The following is a 27,641-nucleotide window of genomic DNA, read 5'->3' as shown; positions in this document are numbered from 1 at the left end:
TTGGGTATGGAAGAAAATCAAATACTCATGAAATGAGGAATGACGAAGCACTCATTGGGCTTCCTAATCGGGTGATTAAGAAATAAACTAAACGTGAAAATGACATGAAAGTACACTTTAACATGTACAAATTCGTGAAGGTTTTCTCGAGTTGGACAAGTCCCAACCTCAAAAATCAACACAAAAATGAAGAAATCTTCACCCCAAGCACTCATTCTCACCGTACGTTTGCTCATCAATTAAGGAAAATTAGAACATCATTCATGAGCATCATTTCAAGCATGAATGATGAATGAAGCAATATAACAAGCATATTTTGAAAATAAATGAAGAAATATAATTTATTCCACCTTGCTCATACTCTCAGTGCACTCAAGATATAGCTCTCGATTCCGGATAAGAAATCATTTGAGCTTTCTTGCATGACCATGAGAATGTGGCAAGAGGAAAATATGAAATGAAAATGGAAGATTACATACCACGGATATAGATGAGCTTCCTCCTTTGAATGATTCAAGGATCAGCTCGGATGAAGCTCCAGAATGATAAATCATTCCTCCAAGAGGTCCTCTTGTGCTCCTTTGAGGAGTTTTAACTTGGAGATGCTTGCTCTCAAGGTTGGAAAAAAATAAAAAGAGAATAATAGAGAAATGGAAAGAGAGACAAATCTTCAACTGAAGAAGCATTAGAAATCCCCAAGCGTTAGGTCATGCTCAAGAGGGAGGATTGTGCGGGTACTTATCTGGAGTTTTGGAACCAAAACTCAAAATTTGATTTTTTTTAATTTGACAAGATTTTCATGCGAATTTCAAGTATTTTTGAATATTTTTTTTTTAAATAGGTTTTGAGTCTTTTGACTAAATAGGATTGGTCATTAGCCTTGCAAACTCTCATTTAGGGTGTGGGCAGGGCTATTGCCCACCCAAAAATGCTAAAACCAACCTCCAAGGGGCATTTTTTCATAAAGAAGGAGGACATGCGCGCACAGGACCACGCTTGGCGCGCCAAGCGCTATTTGCACACGATGCGCTGCCGTGCGAAGGCGTGCTCGCACCGCTTGGTGCTCTCGCATGCGCGGGCGTGTGCTCCTTCCCTTTTTTTAAGATTTAAATAAAATCAAATAAAGTCTAATAAAATAAAATAAAAAAATGTTTGTTTATATAGGAAGCATAAAACATTTTTTTATTTAAAATGTGTAAAAGAAAAATTTTTGTTAAATGTGGGCGGCTGACTCCATTTTGAGCTACTCCGGGCTCATTTTGAATTCAGATTCAGTTCAATTAGCCACCAACGTGTTCTAGTGAGTGGGTTAAGCTTCAAAAAGTTATTTTTGGTGGGAAGACGAAGCATAAAACAAAAGGAAGGTCTGAGCACGTGAGCGACACTCATAGCAGCAGATTTTGTCGTTTTGAACTCGATTTTGGATTTTGAGTTTGAAACGCTTGATTTGGATCTAAACTTGGGTTTAAAAATTCATTTTAGATTGAATAGTTGCAAATTTGTTTTGGGTCTAGGATTAAATCTGAATACAGTATTTTTGAAAAAATTTGGGGTGATAACACTCATACAATACATTCCGGAGTCGACTCTCCAAGTTTGTCAACAGCAAAAGTTGTTTCATATCAAGTACTTTCTATCGCTTGGAGTGGCTTAATTACATGCAATAATGTAATATTGAGAGTGCCAACATGAAATGGCAGCAACAACAAAGGATTTGGTATAACATTAATACATAATGCTTGTGCTTACAGTTGCAGAGTCAAACAAAGGCATGAAACATTGATAAAATGATAATAGAGAGGTCTTCCATATCTCCAGTTCCAAAGTGTGGTAGACATTAGCTGAACTAGAATGACATTGTACAACACTACACATATAGATGATGATGACAAAAAGCCCAAAATAGCTACATCCTTTTTCTACATGAAGCTCAAGTTTAATTTGACATAGAAGATTACAAATGTGCCGATATCTGAGTTGTAACAACAAGTCAGTCATGACCAATCAACATCTGCTTTGGTTAGCTTATATCCCCACAAAATTTACCTTAATTTCCACTATTCAAATGTCTTTCCTACGACGTGTAGCCAACAACATAAGTGCTTGACATCATCGGCGAGGTGAATAAATTTCTGCTAGATATCCTTTGTATACCTTGTGCATTGTTCATAGGAAGTGTGGTAAGTAAGCATCTCATCAAATGCTTCAATGAAAGCGAAGTCCTTTTGGACCTCTCTTAATTGAGTAGCGGACTCAAGTTGCCCCAGTGAAAAGCAAGAATCTGTTGAAATAAAGGTAGCAAGTGTAGAAAGCAACTCGGGGCACGTTTAGAATCCACTTTTTTGCGGCACTTAGAATCCATTTTTTATCATTTCCATAATGAGAAAAGTGAATGACATTTGTCTATTTTTTGTTTGCCATTTTTTGTTTGTGGCCGAACTCAGAGGCATTTACGAAATGCCTTCTGTTTTTAACTACTTTTCATTTCCCAATTCATATGCCAATTGAGGAGGCTTTGATGAAATGCCACCTTGTTAGTTTCTTTGTTATTTGCTCGCGTCACCGCTTCAATTGGATTTTAACTTGGTGCGTATCGACTTCCCCAACAACCGGAAAGGTTGACTTGACGATGATTCTGATCATGGTACAAGTTCTTACCTGGTAGAAGGAGAAGGGGGAACAGCGACAGAAAATGGTGGCGAGGAAGCTCCTGGTGCGGCATAATAGTGCCCAATTCGACGTCGACTATGAGACCGATGATGGACTCGAAGTAAGTGCATATAGACTGACATCAACGAAGATGACTGACGATCGTCAACAATCTGCTTCCTCCTCTGTCATACTCATTGAATTCCTGGAATTTATCCTTCTTTTGGTGGTCTTGTTGACACACACAGATTTTTCTTGGTTGTTTTTCTGGTAGGTGTTGAAGTACCAGCTCTTCTCTTTGACTTTGGTTCCGCCGGAAGACCAGAAGGTCTCTCTCTCTCTCCCCCCATTGCAGACGAGCAAAATTTTCCTCTTTGTGATTCCGAGATCGGAACCGTGCAGTTGGTTGGTGCGGGCAATCGAGCAATCCGGGAGGACGCGGATCTCAACTCGATGACGGAGCTCCAACTGGTGACGGGCGGCGAAGGCGTTGGGTCGTCGTTGTCGACGGAGAAATCCGATGAGGAGTTGGCTAGGATGCTTCAGGAAAGTTGATTTTTCTGCCCCTTTTTATGATATGTTTTTGGCATTTTACCATGGCATTTTCTTTTTGATGTGTCCCTTCTGATGGTAACGAGTTTGCGTGTTATGGTTATGGAGCAGGCCGAGGAGGAGGCCCTCTTCTTTCAGCAATACCAGCACGACCAAGGCACTGTGGGGTTCGAGCAAAGGGTTCGTCCTTACATTTCTCAGGTTCTCATGGTGCGTAAGAGTTGCTTTACTCAAAACAAATTCTTAGTAATAGCTGACAGATGGATGTGCTCCCACAAGTATCCGTTGTCATTTGGATTTCTTCTAATGAGATAAAGTAGAAATTGGAACTTCACAAAATAAAACCTCGATAAGTTACGTGGTATATCAGGTTCCCAGTCCTATTCTTGACTTGGTTTCTTTTTAGTTTTTTCTGCCTCCTTTTCTTTTGTAGAGCTTTGACTTCCTTTTGCACCTTTTTCCTCTATTGGATTTTTACCCATCAAACAGACAATTTGGATGTCACAAAGCTTTTCGAGTCCAACAAAACCCTACTTGGTGCTTGTGGTAGCTCTTGTGACAGGATGAGTGTTTACGTGGTTTTCAATTATCCACTAAATGATATTGCATCCTTTAATATTGTTTGCCACAAAGTTACTAAGTTTTGTTCCGCCAAGTACAAACATTAGTGGCACCTTTCAAATTGGTGATAGAAGTTGGGAAGTTTCCAGGCAACACGATATTTATTGGGCAGTAGGAGTAGGACGCAATTGGAGGCGCTCTAGCCCTCTCTCCTGTGGCAGGTTTAATGAGGAATCAAAACAAAGGGATGGCTATACCCGACTTGCTTGGGAAATTTCCTTAATAACTGACTGATACGTGAGCATCTGCAAATGGTATCCCGCTGTTAGTATCATTTTGAGATGTTCCGTCCGTGAGCCTCTTCAAATGGTACTGATTCAGTGTTCCCTATATGACCTGGTCACGGAGAACTATCTCTGCAAGATCAGAAAAAAGTAACAGGTCTTGAGAAGAAAGTGACCTTAATTTTGTTAGTGGGAAAGCTGCTGAAGTAGCTAAAACAGTCATTAAATTCTCAATCCTGTCAAAAAATGATTCACATTGAGAGTCTGTTAATTCTGAGTTTATAGTATCCAGTTGAAATCTTCTTTTAGTTGAATCAAATGGATCATCTACCTGAAAATGATAGAATAATGCATAGGGTGATAGTATACCACAGAAGTACCTTATTTCCTTTATGAGGGAGAAGGGCAACTGAGGAGTTCACTGATATGGGAAAAACAACTTTTATTAACCAACAAACGTTACTTTATTTGTTGGGGTGAGGATGCTTTCACTTGGGCTACTAGACGTCTTATTTTCCTGGCATGCATATTGGCGGGAACTGTTTGGAACTTTAGCAGGGGCTCATGAATGTTGACCTTGGCTATTCGAGTCAACTAAGGAATAAATAAGTCGGCTGTTTCTGTTGTACAAGCAAGATTGGTTGGCTTAGCTCATCTATTTGTAGGTTATATATTTATCTACAGCCTATGCAATAAAAAGGTCTTTCACCTTTTTTGCTTCCTTTATTGTAGGGCCAACAAAAAGGTTGGGACACTAGATCCCAAAGAGTCACTTTTCCTACAATATGCTAGAAGTGTTTTGTTGGTTAAAAAGCTAAAGATGCATGGTTCTTTTTACAATCACTTTTCAAAGGTTTAACTACTAAGCACCCTCACCTTGAACTACTGTGATTTGTTTTGCATTGGTCCTTGATTGTTTGAGTTAATTGTCCTCCTTGTTACATCCAATGCAAATACTGACACATTGACTTGATATAGTCTTCATCTAGCGCAGAGCCCCATCTAAATTCTTCAACCAACCATGCAGAGTGACATGATTACTTTTGATTAATAGAGGAGGGGTGGGGGTGGGGGGGGGGGGGGGGGTTATTTCACACCAGGTTTGCATCATAAGATACTCTACCAAATTGAATCAATGGTTTACTAAATACTAGGAGATAATGGAAGAACCATGTAACCTGTGGTTAATAAGCAATAGGCAGTATTGAACTCTGTTCTTAGTTTACGGATCTTGTGATAAAAGAGAGATACAATATCATGTTTCTTTTAGCCTTAAATGCCAAAAAAGAGTCATGTATTAAGGAAATCATAAATGCCCTCCTTTTACCCAGCTGGAGAACTTAAGAGCAATCAAAACATATCAACTGATGCAAGCATCGAAGTTGATGCTACAATATCTGTTATTTTGTTCCCCTCTCTTTGTGGTCCATTTATTTCCTCATTCTTTTCCCCATTTGTGCTTCTTTATGGTTATTGCTGTTCATGTGGTAGCACTTATGTGATGTAGTATGAAGACCACTCTCGCCAGGAAGCAGCAAGAAAGACAGTGCCCATGGATGAACTTGAGGAGCAGGCGTTAATATCACTAGCTAAGGTAGCTTATGAGATACAAAGACTAGTTTGATGGTCCCAGATATGTTTATACTTCTGGTTAGTGTTTCTTTTATGTCATGAATTATTTTGTCATTGTGGAACTCCATATTCTAATTATTTACAATAACTGCAGTTTTTTAGCCATAGACAGATCTTTCATCTTCAGCTTTTAATTTGTCTTGTGAGAAAAAGTGTAGGATCTGCTAACCCGTGTTTCTAGTCAATGAAATTTAACGCTGAATATAAAATTGCTCTAAGATTTGTTCTTATTAGAACCATTTCTCCAGGCTATCTCAAGTTAATGTGGACGTGGGTTTGGAAGTATGGTCCTGTAATCCAATACAAGGTGGAGCACAAGGGTGTGCCTACAAAAATACAGAAGTATCTTGGAATTTCACCAAATGCTCTACATAGAGGTGGAGATGATCAGTTATAAACTTATAATCTAAATCTAAAGTGAATGAATGTATATAGCTAATTTAATAGCTAAAAAAATGTAGATAATTGTGGAAGCTTTAAAGGGGAAGTTTTGATCAATTGGACTAAATAGGATAGATCAAGCCTGAAACTTAGCTGACACATGCCGACGTACCTAAGTACCAATTCCTGTATGACAACTTGAGCATCGCAGGTATAATGGCTGGTAGAAGCAGTCATATGAGATAGGAGTTGGCTCAACAGTGTGTTATGTCATATGGATGTAGGGGGCACGTGCCTGTGCAGCACATCCCAGAAAACTTGACTGCAGGGGTGCAACAACATATATATATATATATATATATATATATATATATATATATATATATATATATATATATATATATATATGTATATATACATATCAAATATTATTTTTCAATTTTTTTTACACTTTTATTGCCATAAATAAAGGTTTATGGGAAAGTTAGTTTAGTCCAAAATTTTAAAGGCTGCTGACCCTTTTTAGAAAATTGTATATATATATATATATATATATATATATATATATAATTAATAATTGTATACATTTATATGTTTTTTGATGAAAATCAAATTTTATAAGAAAGTCATTATAGTTATTTTTATAATTTTATGTTCCATAAAGTAAAGTTTTTTTTAAATATTAGTAGACTAGGCCTTCTGTCCTCAAGGACAACATAGTGGTCTTAGTTTTGAAAGGACCACCAGGTCATCCTTTAAAAAGGACGACTAGGTATGGTCCTTTTGAAAGTACAAGAGAGAGAGAGAGAGAAAACATGGCTTGTACCACTAAAAAGGAAAAAAAGGGAGGGAAAAACTGAAGGAATAGAAAAAAAGAGAAAAAGAAAGGAAAAAGGGAGAGAGAGAATAAAAAAATAGAAGTGAAAAAAGACTGAAAAGAGTTGGGCGCGGTGTGTGCTTAGTTGTCAAGGCGTCGCCTAGGCGTGGGGTAGTTGTCAGTCCACATCTCCTGCCTAAGTCCATCACTTAGGCGTGGGGTGTGGGTTTGGCACCTAGGCTGGACTACACTTGCTGGTACCCAGTCCATTTGGGTGTTTGGGTGACTTTAGCCTCTAATACTTGATTTGTTTTGCTTCTCAAGACCTGTTACTCCTTGAGTTTAGCTTAATTTTACTGCGGGGAGTTTGACATGACCCAGTAGTTGCAAAATTTATGTTGAAAAGAGAGAATTTTTGCTATAAGTATCTCAGAAAATTACAATTTGTGCAGAAATTATATTGCTTGCAAAGTCTTTCTTTTACCTGAATTGATTGAGTTAGGATTGTAGGTGTGATTTGAGTTCTGCTAATGTATGCATTCGACAGCTTAAGTCAGAGTCGTGTAAGTGTCTTTCATAGTCTTTCAAATTTGTTCATATTCAGCTGCCATCTACCATAGGTCCAGTTTAGAGAGCACAGATTTCAAAGAAGGTATTCTTTTGGTTAATTTTCTGTTTCATATATATTGTTTAGAGCTCAGTTTCAGTTCTACAATGAGAAGTCTATCATCTGGTTTATTCTTCACTAAGTTTTTCCTGCTATTTTATAAGTTGATTTTGACTAATCCTAACTTGCTAACATGCTAACTTAACACATAAAACACAAAACATTTTAGAATTAAAGATAACTAAGCAAAACTGCAATGACTTTTGGATGCCTTTTTAGGCTAGGCACGTTTGGCACCTAGGCAGCACCTAGCTGCCTTGACAACTAAGGGTGTGTGTTTGAGCTGCACCAGCACCCACATCGTGTCAATGCAGGTGCTGCCCATTTTTTGAAGAGTGTATGTAACATAGTCAGTGTGTCCATTATTTTCTTGATCTCATTTGTGCAGAAATTAGATTGCTTGCAAAGGTCTATCTTTTACTCGAATTGATTGAGTTAGATTGTAGGTGTGATTTGAGTTATGCTAATGTATGCATTAGACCACTTAAGTCAGAGTCGTGTAGGCGTCTTTCACAGTCTTTCAAATTTGTTCATATTCAGTTGCCATATACCATAGGTCCAGTTTAGAGAGCACAGATTTCAAAGTAGGTATTATTTTGGTTAATTTTCTGTTTCATGTATATTGTTTAGAGCTCAGTTTCAGTTCTACACTGAGAAGTCTATCATCTGGTTTATTCTTCACTAAAGTTTTCCTGCTATTTTATAAGTTGATTTTGACTAATCTAACTTGCTAACATGCTAACTTAACACATAAATGATAAAACACAAAGCTAACATTTTAGAATTAAAAATAACTAAGCAAAATTGCAACGACTTTTGGATGCCTTTTTCGGCTAGGCACACCTGGCGCCTAGGCAGTGCCTAGCTGCCATGGCAACCAAGGGTGTGTGTTGGAGCTGCACCAGCGCATGCATCGTGTCAATACAGGTGCTGCCCATTTTTTGAAGAGTGTATGTGACATAGACCGTGTGTCCATTATTTTCTTGATCTCATTTGAGTTTAGAATCTAGATCATTACTCTTAGTCTGTAAAAATTGATCAAGGACCCAACCAGACTAACTTGGTTAAACCAATATGGGTCTGATTAATATTCAATTTTTATGACATGTCCTTTTATGTAACCAAATCCAACCCAAAACCATAGTTTGAACTTGAACAAAACCTAACCCCACTGAACCTGTTATGCAAACCAAGCCTAATCCTGCATACTTGAAAATCATGTCCCAACAATCACAAAAGAGGCAGGCCCACTGCCTTAAGCAAAATTGGAATGTAATTTACATACTATGAGTGATTCAGCATTGCCTAGACTAGAAAGGTGTCCAGTGTGTTATATGTTCTTGTGGTTCCAGAACCTAAGGGAGTTGCTTTCAGATGCTTAATTCATCTGAACACCTTTCATGCTACAACCTGTTCATTATTGTGCTACACTGAGTGATGATAGCAGGATGTTAGTATATATTCCATTTATATGCCTTTTTTTTTGCAGAGTGCATGGATTTTTAAATTTCTTGTCTGGATCTAAACAAAAAATAATGGTGTTAGTAATTTCTTCTTTTTCCAGGAGGGAAACTTTAAACCTTCAAAAATTGAGCAAGACCATGCCATCCTGTTGCAGCTGCTATTTTGGTTCAAGAAATCATTTAGGTTATGTTCGTTTTCTCTTACAAAAACTTCAGTGGTTAGCAAGTAAAATAGTAATTGACTATCAAGACATGAAATATGTGCCTCTTGAAAAATAAAGACTGATGGTTTGGACCACTTTACAAATATTGATTTTTTTCTTAAATAGAAATGCAAAAAGGGGAAATTAGAAGAAAATGAAAACCATTTTATTTTGAATGAATTGCCCAAATGAAAATATCACATTCTTATTGTGTTTTTCATTGTTTAGACAGAATTTTCTTCAGTGTGTTCTAAAATTTTTGAGTTTGTACTATTTTAAATTTTTTTCAATGTAATTATCAGAAAATTAATAGAAGCTCAATCTTTGATCATTTTTTTATTTTGTAATATATTTTATTTTCTTGGATTCTTGATATTTCCTGAGAAAGAAAAAACTTCCTGATAGTACTGAGAAAAACCTTGTTGAAAACATGAGTAGTATTGTGACGAAGGTATAAAAGACATTTTAAACATATACCATGACCTTTTTCTTCTTTATGTCATTGCTGTAATCTTAATGCCATCATTGTGAATACCAACATCAGCAGTTACATATTTGTCAAAAGACTCAAAACAATCACCTCAGCTTCACAGGCTGAAGAGAACAAGAGTTGTATTTTGGAAAATCAGAATGTAAGGTTTGGTAAAACACAATGAGCTACATTTTTATCTATATCCATGGTTTAACATTAACATGAAAGGTACCCATCCTTGACCATGAAGTAGAAAATTTATGAGTGGTACTTGCCAAATTTTAATGGCATTGAATCTTGTGAGCTATTCATCTTATCCACTTAATCTGTCATGAATTTTCTGCAGGTGGGTGAATGCCCCACCATGTGAAACTTGTGGTTGCGAAACAAATAATGTTGGCATGGGTGTTCCCTTTGCTTCTGAGAGTAATTTTGGAGGTTCTCGTGTCGAATTGTACCGGTAACTACAAATTTCATTATGTTTTTTTTTTCTATGTCCAGTTTGTTTGGGATTGTTACTTTTGACCAAAAAAATCCATTTATTGGATGACCTATTCCCTCGTTCTGAGTAGTTGCCATTGCAGGTAGACTCGTCCTTTTCAGGTCTAACTGGTTGCTGTTTTTCCTGCAAAGCAATACTTGCTGAATATTTCCTTTGTAGTTGCTTCTGTTTCATTATGAGATTGATGGAGGAGTTGGGTGGTTCTACATGTGTATTAAGTGTTTATATGGATTTCCATTCAATTGGTTTTCTTGTAGGTTCATTTTTGCAGTCCATTCATTTCATAATTTTTTTTGTCTGAATATTTTCAGCTTGATGAGCTTTTTGATGTATGTCAATCTATCTCTATCTGAATAATGAAATGGTCTTGTAATGGTTTTGCAAGAGGAACCTCATTTTCAGATTCTTTTATGAATGTAAAATACTAAAATGGGTGTTATAATGCACATAACTTAATGTGTATGAGTTCGCTGAAAGTTAGATACACAAATGTGAGTTAAAACATTGTACACTTAATTTTTAACGTTCAGAATACTAAAAAAAAAGCTACAGAAAAAATAAAGAAAAATCAGAAAAATCGGGGAAAATATCCATTAACCATCTTCTTTAAATTCTACATCAACAAGATGTCAAGAACATATACAGACTATTCGTTAAACATCTTCTTCTGCTTATTTAACGTTCAGCCATTTTACATTTTCTTTTTGAAATATATCAGTAGGTTCTCCATGTATTTAATACATCAAAGTGCTCCATGCTTATAGCATCCACCATTTGATACATCAAGAGAGTTGCTGATTGGCATTTTTTTTCCCGCACTGGATCTGAAATATATGTTAGTTGTGTTATTTCTGGGTTTCTGATCATTGTCTGGTCTTCCACATCAGATATGAAATACATATATCAGGTCTGATTACTGTCTAGTTTCTTTCATACTCTTAGACTCAGGCCTTCAGTTTTGGTATTTGTCAATCTTTTATTCAGTGTCAGAGCTAGGTTCCGGAGTTTTGCCAAAGAGCATGCCTAAGGAGATCTAGATTCTCTTTGTCAGAAAATATTCTTCTGTTATTTCTTCATATCCTTTTCTTCTGGTGTCTGTTGTTGCCTTCTGATTTCTGTTCTATTCCTGAACGTCCTCCCTTCTAGTATATTTGTCATATTATGATCTAAACTGCTGTGGGTATTCCTTATTCTCTTCGCCTGAAAGATATTCTTCTTGTTTTCTGCCAGTTTTCTGTTTCCTAACTCTGCTGTAGTTATTTCCTGCCATCAGATTAGGGCGAGATTCATGTCAGCCAAACAGAAAATGAAAAAAGTGAAAGCGGACATGAATCATCTTCATATCAATCTGCCCTTGTCCCCATATTTTATTTGGTTATGTCAATCAGATAGTTTCCTCCATTATTTCTAGTCTGTGTTTCAGGTCGAAATTTTCAGTCCTACTTTGGATTCAATACATTTCTGTCCCATTCTTCCTGTTCTGCATCTATCTTTTCTGAATCAGCAGTTGATGGAGAAGTATTTTTTTGCTTCAAATGTTTTGACCGATCAGATTACATATAGTTTTAAACAGATATTGGCACAAAAAATGATCGTTTGGATCAAGCTGCTCTGGTTGAATCCAAATTTCTGCTTGTTACTGAGACAACAACCAAAAAAAAGGCTGTCCATGAGTGGGTTCTTATACCCGTCTTTAGACTCTTATAGCTGAATGCTGTTTTGCGTTACTGAATGCTGATTAAGTTCTGTCCTTCCATTTTTAACCCTTCAATGGACTCATCTACATATATGATATTTCCTCGAATTTCTTGAGTTAGAATGTCCTTAAAAACCTGTACTAATTTTCTGGCCTGGAAGAAACAAATAATTACTTTCAATGAAAGGAAAGTGCAATCACATTATAAATGAGATGACCGAACACATTGAGATGGAATATCACTATCTTGAAGAACATTTGAAGAAGAAAGTTAGTTTACCTTGTGCACCTCAGAGTTTCAATTTGTTGCTTTTCTTTATTAAGGCTTTGTATTTCCCAACATTTAAATATTTTCCCTGGACAAACTTTCAGTCATGACATTGTAAGGTTTTATGTTACATGTGTATGTACTCATTATATATATATATATATATATATATATATATATATATATAGATTATTGGCCAGCCCTTGGCTGTCACACCCCAACCCTTTGACCCTCAAATAACTTTTTTTTTTGTTAAAATATAAAATGTTGAGGTGTGAGACAGAACGATTCAAAAGGAAATGAGCTATGCAAATCAATGGCAGTGGAACAACTTTCCATTATATGATAAATTCAGTTCATACAAAATCACATTGTATTTCTCAATAATACATATGACAAAAATGCCTCAAAACCACAACATTGATGCCTAACAATACCCGGTCAACGCCTCAAATTGGCATACCGGATACCGTACCCGTACCCGTACCGGTGTCGTACCGGTACCGGACGGGTACTCCTCCAAAGGAGGAGTACCGTGTTGCAGAGGTGTCCAAGCTAATTTTAGGCCAGGACGCTACATCCAATGTTTGACCATTTTCAGATTAAAAGGACAATAATTGTTGAACACTAAGTTGTATTCCTCTCTTAAATAACTTTTTCTTTTGTGTATATTTGGCTGTTAAATTGATTCTGGCATTAAAGGGTATTTGTTATGTGTATGTACGGTTATGAAAATTCATTGATTCACATGCACTCCACAACTTTGTTGTTAGTTTCTAGAGTTCTTTTGAATAACAATGAATAAAATTGAAGTTTTAGTAACGTGCTCCATAAGTGTTAGAAATTGTATCTTGAAAATTCGGATTTTTTGAAACAGCAACCCATTGTTTTTATTTATTTATTTCTTTTTTCCTTGCGGTTATGTCTGTCTTTAGTTCCTCTGTTTTTTCCCTGGCTTTATAACTGGTAAATACTCATCCAGAAAAGTATACTGTTACTGCGTGTGGTGAAATATTGCTTGATTTACAGGTGTAAAATCTGTTCAAAAGTTACACGTTTCCCTCGTTACAATGATCCACTAAAGGTAGCTGCTGTATTTGCATTTTTTCTGTATTCCGTATTAATTTCCATGTACTTAATTTGCTAAGGTACTATTTTGTTTTTGCAGCTTCTAGAGACACGGAGAGGGAGATGTGGAGAGTGGGCAAACTGCTTTACTCTTTATTGTAGGAGTCTTGGTTATGAATCTCGTTTGGTTAGTCCCTTTTTCCCATAATGCATATACTACCATCTAAATCACCTACAGTATTTAAATAGAATTTTTGAATCATGATTTTATTCATGTCCAAAGTTATCATATTTGAAAATATATGTAGTAAAATTACAGCCTTTAGTCATGTCCAAGATAAATCATCTCAAACTCTCAGAAGATTTTTGATTTCTTTAATCCCTTCATCATCATTTCCTATTATCAACTATAGTTGCAATGCAATAAGCATAGTACAATACTTGCATTCTTTTTCTTCACAAAAAGTGCAGCATCAAGAAAGCAATATTTGAAATCAAAATCTATGACTATATTGCTGAATCTATCAAACCAAGCTTTGGGAGATTTCTTTAATCCATACAACTCTTTCTTAAATTTAAGGATGTTTTAGGATTAATTATATACTTGGAAGGATTTCTGGATTTACTTATTCATTTAAATTACCTTCTAAAGACATAATTTGACAGCCATTTGGTAAATATCCCATTTTTAAATTGAAACAATAGCATTAAGCTCCTCAGAATTGTCATTCTGGCACTTGCTACAGCCAGTAGTTCTCTTTTAGGATGTAAATTTCAGGTTTCCCAGGTCTTGACCTTTTCTAGAGCATCTATTTTTGTTTTTTCATCAGCTTCTTCCCACTTTCCGTGCCTTTGGGCTTCATTATAACTAGATGGTTTAGGATAAGAATATATAGCTGCAAGACAGTTTTTGTGTTTATGTGTGAATAAATCATATGAAAGAAATTTATTGGGAGGTTTTGTTATTCTTTCTGATCTTCTAATATTGGGAATAACATTTTCATTTATTTTGCTTCCGTTTGTTATTTGAACTTCTTTTAGAATAGGTCGCCATAGTATATATATCTTTGTAGAGAGGTATTTTTAAGTAGAATTATGAGATTTTTCATCTTGAGTTCGTTGTTCAACTATTTCTAGGTTCTCCCAAATCCAGGTTAAAGTCCTCATAATTTTCATCTTCCAATAACAATTTAAATAAAAATAAACAATTAATAAATTGACTGTATTCTCAAACCCATTTTCATTTTCACTAAACATTTCTTAAGCACAATACGTCTTATCATTTTTAACATCATAGCATTTATAGCCTTTCTGACTTTCTAACCAACCAAGAAAAGAAAACACAAGGTATTGCTTTTGGAACATAATTTATCACCTTTGTCATTTAGGACAAAACTTTACCTTCAAAAATTTTTAGTCTTTGATAATCTGGTTTATATTTGATAGTTTTTCAAAGGGAGTTTTGTTTGATAAAGATTTGGATGGCATTCTGTTTATGAGATAAACCAAAGTAAACTTCAGTTAGGACATTTTCTTGAAATTAATGAAGTTTTTTGAATAATGTGTCTATGTTTTCTCTTAGCTAGACCATTTTTTGAGGTGCTATAAGACAAAATCTTTGTTGAGTAATTCCATTTGCTTCTAAGTTCCTTTTAAAGTTGTTGAACAAGTATTTCCCTCCAGAATCAGTTCTTAATATCTTGATGTTAGATTCAGATCGATTCTTGATTGAGTTGTGGAAAATTTTAAAGCATTCAAATACTTCAGGTTTATGCCTAAAAAAGTAAATCCAACAATATTGAGAAAAATCATTGACAAATATAACATAATAAGTGAAGCCCTTTTTTTGACATAGCTGGTGCAGGACCCCAAAAGATAATGTTTTCACTTTCCAAGAATACCATCATTACTGAAATTAATATAATGCGATCCAAGAAATGTTGTCCTCATAGTATTATAGAAAAATGCATGAAGTTGCTCTATCAATTAGACAATAACTTCCTTTTAGGCTATTGCTACTGGGCCATGGATGTCAGTTTTTAGCTTTTTACATGAAAGTTCATGCAAGCTTTTCTTATTTTATGTCAAGTATGTGTAATGCTCACAGTCATATATCACTGACTTCCAGATTTTGAGTTTCACTGATCATGTGTGGACAGAGTGCTTTTCTAATTCTCTTGGAAGGTATTCATTGTGTTTATTGACAGTCATGTTACTATAATACTGCCTTTTTTGGGATCTGTACCTGGCCACATTTATCTGCAATCATTGAGCCTCTACTTTTGATGATTTAAGTATTCCAGCTAGATATTTTGTAGGTGGATGCATCTTGATCCCTGTGAAGGAGTATATGACAACCCTTTGCTGTATGAAAAAGGGTAAGTTTCACCAAAGATGCCTTTTGGACTTCAGCAAAGGCTGTCGTACTAAATCAGAGATATTTTGTCAAATTTGCCTGTCACATTCTAGAATTGTTCAGTTCTCTTGTTTTCTGATCATTCAGTGTTGAGATCTTATGTTTCATAATGACCTTTCTTTTTAAGATGGGGAAAACAATTGGATTATGTAATTGCTCTTTCAAAAGATGGAGTCTTTGATGTCACAAAACGTTACACAAGAAAATGGCATGAGGTATTTGGAATGTTATTTGTTAGATTTTTCTATTTCCAGTGCATTTAGCATGTGACATCATTTTGATACTACATTTACCACAGGTTCTATCTAGACGGCACATAACTTCTGAAGCAAATGCTACCATAGTTCTCTCCAGGTTAACTAAAGAATGCCGTAGGGGTCTTAACCCTATTGCACTTGCTGCGCTTGAGGAGAGAGACCGAAAAGAAGCCAAAGAACTTTCTAGGGAAATTCATCTTCAAGATGAATCTGTATCGTTGCCTCAAAGGCGAAGTGGGGCCAAGGAGTGGCGCTTAGCAAGGTCTGAGGTGGAACTGAATTATGATACTTCCTTGGGCTGTACTTCATGTCCGATCCGTAACTGTGTCGATGACCATGTCAGCCGCATTTATAATATACTTTGCAGTCTCTTGACTGAGTGGATTGATGCTGGGATCTCAAAAGCAGAAACTGTGGACTATCTGTACACATTGAAGGATTTGATGCTAAATTTGAAAAGTATGTCCTTCAGATCAAGGAGTGCGATGCTAAAGTCAAGCTCTAATGGTTCAGAAAATCAGCTCTGGGCAATGGCATCTATAAAAGATCTGTTTTCTTCTCTTTCTCTCAAGACAGGGCTAGAGCTGGATAACAAGCTTCACATTTCTCTGAATGATGATCCTGTTAGAACAGCCCTTACTTTACCTGTTATATTAGATGCTCTTGATGAAATGATTCAAAACCTTCATGGTGTTGTTGTATTCTCCAAAGGATTTCTCCACCTGCCTCTTGCAAAACACAGCAGGATATCATCAGGTTCAGTCATTGCAAGTGGTGAAGAACTCCCTTCTGGGATTGTAAGCGAGTTCACAATTTTCATGAATGCAACTTTTTTTTCCCTATAATTTGTGATTGCACCTTAGATTTAGCATGTTTAAATTTCAGGCTACCTCTGCATTTGATGGTCTTCGTTTGTCCAAATGGGAAGAACCAAATGGTGCAAAAGGTATGTACAGAGCAAGCATGTGACCAGCACTAAAATGACAATGTCTTGATCAACTATCTTGATTCATTTCTATGTTTTATCTGACTGCCTTTCCACTAGTTTTGGTGTTTCTACAAGATTCCAACTGGCAGTGTTTTTGTACAAGGGAATATCTTTATTAGTTTCATAGTCTGTTGAGTGTTGATTAATGAACTCCCAGGTCGTAACGTGGAAAACCTCAACCGAGGGAAAAACCACGATTAGAGGAGGATCCAGCGCTCACTAGCAGCTCGTTTCTTTCTCTCTCTTTAATTTTATTCACACGCCCAAAAATGAGGGTTACAAAGACTTAAGTAAAGCCGAATTAGGGCTACAACCTGGACCGGGTCCAGGTCCAGACCCGGTTCCGAGACCCGTCAATAAATACTTCAATAGTGTCAAACACAAGCCAATTGACAAAGGCTGCAAATGGACTAAGGCAACCTCGAGCTCAGCCAGCTAGAACTTGTCTCAACTCATATACACCATAACTTGAACAAAGTTTGAGTTGAACTGTACTAGCCAAGCTTGAGCTTGACTTGGTATATTACATCAATGTTCAACTTTGACTGGATTAGGCTCATAAGCTAAAAAGAGCTGAGTTCAAGCCTGTGCTTATTGTTAAGATGGTTCTGGGGTCTTTCATGAGTTCTTATTGAGTGGTTTTGAGGTGCACTCCTTCGATTGGTTTCAGCTTCATAAAAGAGCTAGTGAGACTGTTGAATGTGCATGAGAGAGAGAGAGAGAGAGAGAGAGAGAGAGAGAATTGAAATGGCTGGATGCAGTGCTAAGTCTCAGACTACTGCTCTAACATGGTTTTGCATTCCGGGGTGCTATTCTTGCCATATCCTAGAAAAGCCATTTGCACAATGGAGAATACATACTTCATGACCCCTTGTCTCCAAAGAAGGGTCCCAAACACAGGAAGGGGCAGTATAATGAGAAGGAAATGGGAAGTGAGAACTCGTTTCTTTGGGACCGGTGGAAATGGTGAACCTCAAAAGCAGCATCTCGTTCCTTTAAAGGAACAGGACTGGTCCCATCTAGTGAACAATTTAGAGGGTCTGATTGAGAACCAACTATAAATGAAGTTAACTGGTCAGAGTGCTATTCAATTTTCATAGGAAGATCAAAAAGACAAAAAACCTCTGGTTTGTTCATTGAAGTGGGAGGGGCTTAATGTGGCAGCTCAGGGCAAATGGAAATGATGAGTTGTAATTTCCTATTTAAGGGGTAAGCTGCCCAGAGTTGGGAGGGAAGAGGAGAAGGGCATACAGATTGAAGAGTAAAGGTAGGTAAAGAAATGGCTTGGATTTGTGATTCAGATAGAGCATGATTTAGAAGATGGCATGCTAAGTGTTGGAAAGAAAATCTATTTGGCTAGGTGGTTATTAGCTTTTTCTAAAATTTAATGATGTTCTTAGACATTTTCGCTATCTTTAAGTTCAGGCCTCTCTTAATAATTTTTGTTTAGACCTGGACTAGTTTTGTAATTTTTGTGCTGCTGCCCTAATCTCTTCTAATATGAGAATAGGGTTAATAGAAAGTGAACTTCTCTCTCTCCAAAGCTCTGGGCACAACACTAATGATGCTAGGAAGTGTTCATGTGGGAGTGGGACAGGTTGTTGCATGGAGTAGAAGAGAATGACTTACTGATTTCTAAATTGATCTTGATTGTTCAAATATAATACCAGGGTATGTAAGTCCGTGCAAGTTGAAACTTGGTTTGCTAGATGCTTAAAGTCAAATTATTGGCTTGACCTCAACTTTTTTGAGATATCTGTCGAGCTTGAGCGGAGCTTATACAAGTCAAGCTCGGGTTACTCAATTCATTGTGCAGGCCCATGACTGACCTTAAGCGTAAATGCTGGTCCCAAAAAAATAAAGCACCTATTTTTTTTTTTTAAACATCCAGGATATGTTATGATGGGTTAAACTTGAAGTTGATAGAAATGTTGTTGGAAATAGAGGAGACAAATTTACAATGACAATAAATGCGAAGAAAAAGAGGCAGAAAACAGAAACATGAGAACTGATAATGCTGAATGAGAGAAATGTTTCTTAATGTTGAAATTAGAAAGTTTATACTTAAGTGTGGTAGTTTTCTGATTATTTAAAAGTTAGAGTCTTCTTCAGTCATTTATATCTTTATTTGTAAAGACTCTAGCCGACCCTTATTCTCTCTTTAAATAAGAGATTAGGGTTAGCAATGAATAAGAAAGTTTATTCTCTCTCTCTTTTCTCATTCTCTTTGGTTCCCTCTCTTTCTCCAGCTTTCTCAACATGGTATCAGAGCCAGTGGCGTGATCCCTTTAGGCTGCCGGCGACTGGTAGACTTCCGGCGACATCCTCTTTGGTGACTGTCAGACTTCTTTCTCTCCTTTCTCTTCTTCTTCTTCTTCCTCTCTTTTCTCATCTTCTTCCTCTCCTCTACCGCTCGCTGGTTGGTGGAATCTGAGCACGCCTATGTAGAACGTGTGATCAGATCCACTAGTGGAACGTGTATAGCCTGTTGCTGTTTCTGATTAGAGATGGCCTGTTGCTGCTGTGATCGTGGAGAAAGCCTGTAGTTTTTTTTTTTATTAGAGATGGCTGGTTGCTGCTGCTGATTGTGGAGATAGCCTGTTGATGCTGCTGACTGTGGAACAGCAAGATGTGGACTTGCTGTTTGAGAAGTTGAGGTTGGGATCAGCAAAAGCAGCGACAGTCTTCGTCGTTTCGTCTGTAAGTCTTTTTGTTCAGAGTCATGAAGAGGGTGTGGCTGTTGTCTGATATGACTGCAAGTTAACAATGTCTGGAAGCTAGAAACTGTTTTCTGGCTTAAATTTTTGATACAATCTAGTCGTGGAATGACGCACAACACTGTTTTCTTGTATCGCTGAAGTATCAGGTCATGTTGAAAGTTCTTAAAGTTGTCTGAAAATAAGTTTTCGTTGGCTGCCGTTAAGTCTGTGCACAACTTATGATATTATTGCTCAAGTCTGCCCTTGGAAAAATATGCATATACTTAGTTCGAAGATGTTGGCATAATCATCGCTGTGACATTAGTGGCATGTGGCAGTGGTGCTGCGTGTGATTATTGTTGATTTCCACTTTGCTGATCAGCCCCTTGACCTGTGACAGTGGTGCTGCGACTGCGAGTGATATTGTTGAGTTTTGTGTTCAAATCATCGCTGTGACATTAGTGGCATGTGGCAGTGGTGCTGCGTGTGATATATTGTTGATTTCCACTTTGCTGATCAGCCCCTTGACGTGTAACAGTGGTGCTGCGACTGCAAGTGATATTGTTGAGTTTTGTGTTGTTGATCAGCCCCTTGCCTGACTGATTAATTATAAGTTGGACGTCCTTTTGTGTTTTTAAACTGCTGCAACATTGTTTTGGTGCCCCTTCTGTGTTCATTATGGCTGAGATTAGCAAACCATATGATGACAATGATTATAAAGGAATTGGAAATCCCTCCTCCGTTGGATCTACAGTCATAGTTAACATTGACAGATCTAAGTATGAACAGTTTTTGACACACAAAGCCTCACAGGCTTCAGCTTCCACTGCTTTGATTGATCGAGCTCTCTCTACGGGTACATCCATGCTTGATTCAGGTATCTCTTGGATTATTGACTCAGGAGCATCGAGACTTTTTTGCAGTAGACCTGGTTTGTTCACTACGTTGCGTAGATTCTCTCAACCACGTCATGTCAAAATTGCAGATGGTAGAATGTCATCTATATTGGGTTATGGAGATGTGAAGCTTTCTCAGTCTATGACCATTCCACATGTCTTATACGCTCCTGAATTTCCATCCCATTTGCTCTCTGTTAAACAGTTGACTATTGATTTACACTGTCGCATTATTTTTGACCCTGGTGCATGCTCATTTCAGGACTTACAAACTGGGAAGACTATTGGTGGTGGCTATGAAAAAGGGGGTGTCTACATCCTGTCGACCCCTATGGGTCTTGCTGCTACCTCTTCTACATCATATTCTACACCCTTTCAGTGGCATCTCAGGCTTGGTCATCTTTTAGGGTCCAAACTCCGTTCCATTCTACCTCACCTTTCAGTCCTAGAGTCATTTCAGTGTGAGGCCTGTCAACTTGGCAAACATACACGTAGTAGTTTTCCTTCGAGTCTTAGTCCATCAAGTCAAGGGTTGTTTGATCTTCATGTTGATGTGTGGGGTCCTAGCAGGGTCGCTAGCCGATCTAAGTTTAGGTATTTTCTGGTTGTTGTTGATGATTACTCTCGAGTTAGTTGGGTATTTCTTTTGAAAGAAAGGTCTGAAGTAATCCCTATTCTCAAAAACTTGATTATTGAAATAAAAACTTAGTTTGGTTCTCTTGTCAAGTGTATTCGCACTGATAATGCTCTTGAGTTCAAATCATCTATCTTAATGACCTTTTATGAAATTGTATCTCTCCCCAATTTACTTGTCCTCATACCTCACAACAGAATGGAGTTGCCGAACGAAAACATAGGCAACTTTTAACTGTTGCTCGTACCCTAATGCTTCATAATCATGTACCTGCATACTTATGGGGTGATGCCATACTCATGGCTTGTTACCTGACAAACCGTTTGCCGTCATCCTCCATTGACAACAAAGTACCGATTAAACTTGTTTATCCCAATCAAAGCTTATTTCCCGTTGCACCAAAAGTATTTGGTTGTACCTGTTGTTCACATCCTTGGGCCTAAACGTGATAAACTTGCTGCTCAAGCCATTAAGTGTGTATTCATTGGCTATCCTCCAAACCAAAAAGGGTACAAGTGCTTTGATCTAGTAACTCACAAAGAGTATATCAGTGCGGATGTCACTTTCTTCGAGTCTCAATCCTACTTTAATCCTACTTCTGTGTCATTTGAGATGCCATGCCCTATTCCTCTACCTATCCCTCTAGTCCCGTTGCAGTCTTTTCCCTCTCCTACTCCGACTATGAATAGGTTCCAAGACCCTCCATTAGTATATACTCATCGGTAGGATCCCTCTCATGGTCGACCATCAGAATCCTCTCAGGACGTGAGCTCCATTGAAGTAAGTATACCTGACATTGTTCCTTCTCAGGACTTGCCTATAGCCTTGCGTAAAGGCAAGAGACAGTGTACTATGCATTGTATCTCACAATTTGTTTCCACTCACCACCTTGATGACAACTTACAGCTGTACCAGCTAGTCATCAACAGACATTACTAGACTGTAAATGGCGAAAAGCCATGCAAGATGAGATGGATGCTCTCTTACAGCGTGGTACCTGGGAATTGGTTGATCCTCCTTCAAATTGTGATATTGTTGGCTCTAAATGGGTCTTTACAGTCAAGTACCATTCAGATGGGACTGTAGAGAGATATAAGGCTCGATTGGTGACTAAAGGTTATACCCAAACATATGGAGTTGACTTCTTTGAGACTTTCTCTCCTGTGGCCAGGTTGGGTACTATTCAGCTCATTATCTCTGTTGCGGTACAGTCTGATTGGCCTATGTATCAGCTGGATGTAAAGAATGCCCTTCTCTATGGTGATCTTGAAGAGACTATATATATGCAGCAGCCCCCGGGTTCGAGCAACAGGGGGAGTGTAGAAAAGTGTGTCGTCTGAAGAAGGCAATTTATGGACTTAAACAAAGTCCTAGGGCATGGTTTCACAAATTATCTGAGGTCGTTTCACAGTGTGGATTTGAAAGATCTCCTTTGCACCATTCTCTATTCATCAAGAAGACCTCCAAAGGTATAGTTGTTATGGTAGTTTATGTTGATGACATTATCCTGACAGGTGATTGTGATCAAGAAATTTTGGTCACAAAGACTTTCCTTCAGAAGCACTTTGGCACGAAAGATCTTGGTCACTTGCAATATTTTCTTGGGATTGAGGTTTCTCATAACAAAGAAGGTGTAGTGTTGTCTCAGAGGAAATATGTACTTGACCTAATGCAGGATACAGGGATGTTAGGAGCCAAGCCGGCTAATCTTCCGATGAATCCACGTCTTCATCTTCATGATGATCAATCAGAACTAGTGGATTCACGATCTTACAGGTTTCTTATTGGCAAGCTTCTATATGTCACTGTGACTGGACCAGACATTAGCTTTGTTGTTGGAAAATTAAGTCCGTTTATGAAAAAACCTAAAAAAGTCCATTGGGATGCTGCATTGATGGTTTTGAAATATCTAAAGTCATCCCCGGGCAGGGGCCTCTTTTTCAAGAAAGGTGAATCTCTAGAAATTGTTGCTTACAGTGATGTTGACTATGCAGGGTCTGTTGATAACAGAAAATCCACCACAGGCTTCTGTATCTTTGTTGGAGGGAACCTCATATCATGGAGAAGCAAGAAACAAAGTGTAGTGTTGAGATCAAGTGCAGAATCTGAATATAGAGCAATGGCTCAAACGGCTACTGAGATGACTTGGGTTAAGTCTATGCTGACAAATATGAGTATTCAGGTTCCTCTTTCTATGAAAATGTACTGTGATAACAAGGCTGCCACTTACATTGCAAATAATCCAGTATTTCATTAGAGAACAAGCACATAGAAGTCGATTGTCATTATGTTCGGGATCTTATACAAGGAGGTGTTGTGTCTACAGTTCATATAGCTTCTGAAGATCAGGCGGCAGATATGTTTACTAAGGCTCTTTCTATTAGTGATTTCTCTAGATGTTGTAACAAGCTGAGCATGATTGATATCTATGCTCCAGCTTGAGGGGGAGTGTTGAAATTAGAAAGTTTATACTTAAGTGTGGCAGTTTTCTGATTATTTAAAAGTTAGAGTCTTCTTCAGTCATTTATATCTTTATTTGTCTCTCTTGTGTAAAGACTCTAGCCGACCCTTATTCTCTCTTTAAATAAGAGATTAGGGTTAGCAATGAATAAGAAAGTTTATTCTCTCTCTCTCTTTTCTCGTGCTCTTTGGTTCCCTCTCTTTCTCCAGCTTTCTCAACACTTAAAATGACATCTTTTGTTATTACATACTGTAAAGCACGAGTTTTATCATGAAGGACACTATCTATTGAGTTGTTAGGGCTCTTGCGCTGGCCAAATGCAAGTGGTTTCTGGCACTAGTTCAGCTTTTGGCTGAGAATGCATGATAACATAGGATGCCAGGGAAAACACTTGATGTGGGAGGCAGGTGTCTCCCTTTTAGGAAGCCAGTTTTTCATGTGATATAAGTGTGTTGTTATATTATCAAGACACAATTCCCATATGTAGGCAATGTGTTTCCTTTATTTCCCATAATTTAAGAATCATGCTCCGAAAATTTAGTCTTCTTGAGTCCAGTTTCTAACTATGGTACACTTTCCATTTGTAACTTTCTCTGCTGAAAAAGCGATATACAAGTCTAGACTCTATGAATGATCATCATCAATTCATGATTGGGTCCAAGCATGGCCAACTTTGTCCATCGAGAAATGAGCTCACTCTGGGCAGGGTTGAGCTTGACCAGCTGAAAATTGTAGATTGGAGAAGTTGTATAATGTAGGCAATTTATAAGGATCATTTGTTTACATCTTAAGAATATCGAGTTCAACCATTTTTTCTGTTGCAATTTCATGATTAATTTTATAATCGACTATGTTTTATTTCTTTTTTTTTTTTTTTTTGTTTTCTTATTAATTACTGCATTTTCTTTACTGAAGGTTGTTGGATAGAATATAGAACACTGAATGGTGAGATGCATGAACTTCAAGCATATGAGTTGATGTCAGCTAATGATGCCCCCGAGAGAGATCCAATGGACTGGTAAGAAAGAATTGGCATTCTTACATCATAACACAAATGCGTTGGAACTAACATATAAATAATGTCTTCAAATAGAAGTATTGTCATAAATATGTTTTGCAAACGAAATTTGTTTCAGTGTTGATGTGTATTTGTGCAGAATTTTCGGCTTTGCAGACAAATTTGAGATTAAACTGTTATATCAATCTCTTTGACATGGGAAAAAGTTATTTCTTTCATGTAAACATAAAAAGAAATGTTGACCTTTATTCTTGTACATAAATTCTAGCATATTGTTCCAACCACAAATATGACTGAAATTCCTTCAAAGAGTTCTTCATCTGTTGGAGTTGAAGCACTCAGTTGCAGGAGTAGAACCAGAAAATGTTTATCTGAACTTCAACAGGCTAGGCCCCACAAACCTGTATGTACCAATCAGTAGTATGGTACGAATCTATTTAAATATCTGTGTGTATAAATGAATAAATATAAATATAAATATATATATATATATATATATATAATGTATATATATATAATGTATATGTATATGGAAATTGTTCCATACAGTCCAATATAGGTGATTTGCAAATCAATGAAATTGAAGTTGAGATTCAGTTGAAGTGTGAATCTACCAAAAGAAGAAAAAGAAACCAAAATAAGAAAAAGAAAAGAAAAGCCGGCAGAATCGTTGTTTTCTTAGAATCTGTGTTCCTGTTGGTCAGTTTTCACCATTGAATTGAACACTTAAATGGATGTGTCTTCATATATTATTTTTCTGTTTACTTTCTGTCTAACTATGGACTTTGCTTCTCAATCTGGAACTAGAACTCAAATATATGAATATTTCTTTTGAAACTCCATCCAAGCTGGAACATAGATGTCTACCATACTCAGCTTATTACGATACCTGGAGAAACCAAAACTCAGAATGGTTTGGTTAAACCATCTGCCTTGTTCTTTACAAGCTACATGACACGTAAAAATGTCCTAACTGCACCAAATCACAAATGTATTGGCAATCTACCTCAATACATTTCATCTTCTCATGAAACATTGATTATTAGCAATATAGTTGACAGCTTGATCTGTTGATCATCATCAGCAAATTTTGTAAGTTTACTTGTAGATGTCAGAATATACGTAAGTACAAACACATACACTGAGACCTCAGAAACCCCATACATCACTTAGGACATTCTTGAGAAATAATCAACAATCACCAGGTAATAATGGCACTGCAACCTCAGAAAGTTCCCCATACATTGATATGAAGAAGGTCAAACATTCGATGACTGGTTGGACTCTTATTGGAAGAATGGAACTCCTATGATGTTTGCTCAATTGACTTGCTTCACATCAAAAAGATGTTGCTGAGGAATCTGAGGGGATGAACATAAGAAATTTGGACAATGAGAGATGTGCCAAGATGAAGATGCCACTGAAAGGGACTAGAAGATGGCTTAGTAGTCAAATATCACTCCCTCTAGTTGCTTGAGAAGATGGATACTAGCTTCATAGCCTTCCACCAACCTTCTTTCTCATCAGTAAATCCAGAAAAATACACTTAATAGAGTCAATGATCACTCGACAATTTAGCCTCGGTAATATGACTAATGAACAATCAACTCTGATGAAATGGAGCATGTAAGATATTAGCCAACCATAGAGATGGTGATATGGAAACATTTCCTTGACTCGCAATTGGAGGCAGACTCCCATCATCTAACACAACATATAGTGTTCATTAGAAGAATCTATTATAGAAAAGTTACGTGGATTTCCACAAAGATGTCTAAGAGTTACGAGAATTTATAATCTACCTGTTACTTTTATGAGTTATGATACCACTTGCAGATGCAACATTAGCTACAGCAGAAGCACTGCTTCCTGAAGATCGGTGGAACAGTAATTCATCATACTTTACATGGCTGAGTTATTGTATCACTAATAGAGACACAAAGACCCCAGGAACCTGGGTCTTCGGAGCAGTTCGCCCAAAGGATGAGAATAGCGGTTGCACAATTTTATTTGAGCACCTGTCCTTAAGATGTCCAAGCATACCACAAGTACATTTATATTAGTTAGTCTCTCATCAATCGTACCATTGTAATTTTTTATGTTAGACAAGAGTATGTTCTACCCTAATTATTGAATATTCATATAAAAGCATGAAATAGAACTGCTGTCCGATTACTGTTGGGGTTCTTGTTTATTGTTGCAGTCTCTTATCACCATCTCTTCTTTGTGGGTGATTCTTGAATGAGCCAAAAAGTAACATGATTGTTGTTTATTTGCTATAGAAAAATGTAAAATAAATGAAGCTTTAGGGTTCAAAGTTGAAATCACGAAGTAAATTTGACCTGCTCAGGATACATTTAAGATAACAAATGTGGAATTTCTTTTGAAAATAACAGTTATCTGCGAAAATTACAGCGGACAAGTGTCAATCACAAAAACTATGTCCCATACTTTCAGTTTGGGCTACTTCTTATTCTAGAATAATAAAATTTTCTGGATGTCATATTCTATATTATGAATATATGACATTTCAATGGACATGGTTTGTGCTAGAAGTATGTATATCAACCGACTCATCATTGACATCCTTTTTGTTGCTAGGGTTTTGGAAGGAAGCAATAATATGGGCTCGAGCTGGTTCATTTTGGATACTAGAAGCTCGCAGATGTTCCAAGAACGATTCATGCGCAAGGCCTTCATGATTGAACCATCCAAGAGGTGCAAGTCAAATGCATTCAGGTAACTTCAAACAGCATATGTTGCCTTTAGGTTTCCTTGTTTGACCATGATATATGTTCAAGAGATGCATTTCCAGGTTCAGGTTTCTGGCCGTTTATGACAGCAAAGTAACATCTCGGATGCAGGTGGGAAGCATTGATTTTTATGCAGGAAAAGTGTGTTAGTTAATGTTATGATAATATTACAGGCTGCTTGTTATCCTTTCACGGTTCCATGTTTTGTGTTTAACATTCTTTATGGCACGAATTAGATAATAACATTGTAAAATTGGTGAAGCATGTAGTCTTATTTTATGTTTTTATTGCGCTATTATGCACT

At 37.1% G+C, this 27,641-nt stretch overlaps 1 protein-coding gene across 5 annotated transcripts; it reads left to right on the top strand.

Annotated features, from left to right (window-relative positions):
• The first annotated feature begins 2,419 nt into the window (after positions 1-2,419).
• LOC116264124 (peptide-N(4)-(N-acetyl-beta-glucosaminyl)asparagine amidase) lies at positions 2,420-27,641 on the top strand. 5 transcript variants are annotated; one of them, XR_007574641.1, is made up of 17 exons: positions 2,420-2,770; positions 2,924-2,977; positions 3,052-3,196; positions 3,314-3,411; positions 5,554-5,640; positions 9,108-9,190; positions 10,028-10,141; positions 13,177-13,231; positions 13,316-13,402; positions 15,344-15,399; positions 15,534-15,593; positions 15,759-15,846; positions 15,930-16,685; positions 16,774-16,834; positions 19,126-19,214; positions 24,482-24,584; positions 27,186-27,322. XR_007574641.1 is itself a non-coding variant. In XM_050080509.1 (17 exons), exons 1-17 carry the CDS (start codon positions 2,693-2,695, stop codon positions 27,489-27,491), a joined length of 2,106 nt encoding a protein of 701 aa, XP_049936466.1. In that variant the 5' UTR covers positions 2,422-2,692; the 3' UTR covers positions 27,492-27,641. The 5 variants fall into 5 exon arrangements, 4 of the variants coding, with proteins under 4 accessions (XP_049936468.1, XP_049936467.1, XP_049936466.1 ...); XM_050080509.1 differs by lacking the exon at positions 19,126-19,214 and adding an exon at positions 27,449-27,641 and having other exon boundaries at positions 2,422-2,770; positions 27,186-27,323; XM_050080508.1 differs by lacking the exon at positions 19,126-19,214 and adding an exon at positions 27,400-27,641 and having other exon boundaries at positions 2,423-2,770; positions 27,186-27,323.

Source organism: Nymphaea colorata, chromosome 11 (genome assembly GCF_008831285.2).
Source record: "Nymphaea colorata isolate Beijing-Zhang1983 chromosome 11, ASM883128v2, whole genome shotgun sequence".
Lineage (NCBI taxonomy): Eukaryota > Viridiplantae > Streptophyta > Magnoliopsida > Nymphaeales > Nymphaeaceae > Nymphaea > Nymphaea colorata.
The sequence above is the reverse complement of the archived record's forward strand: the minus strand, read 5'-3'. Positions and strand labels throughout refer to the sequence as shown.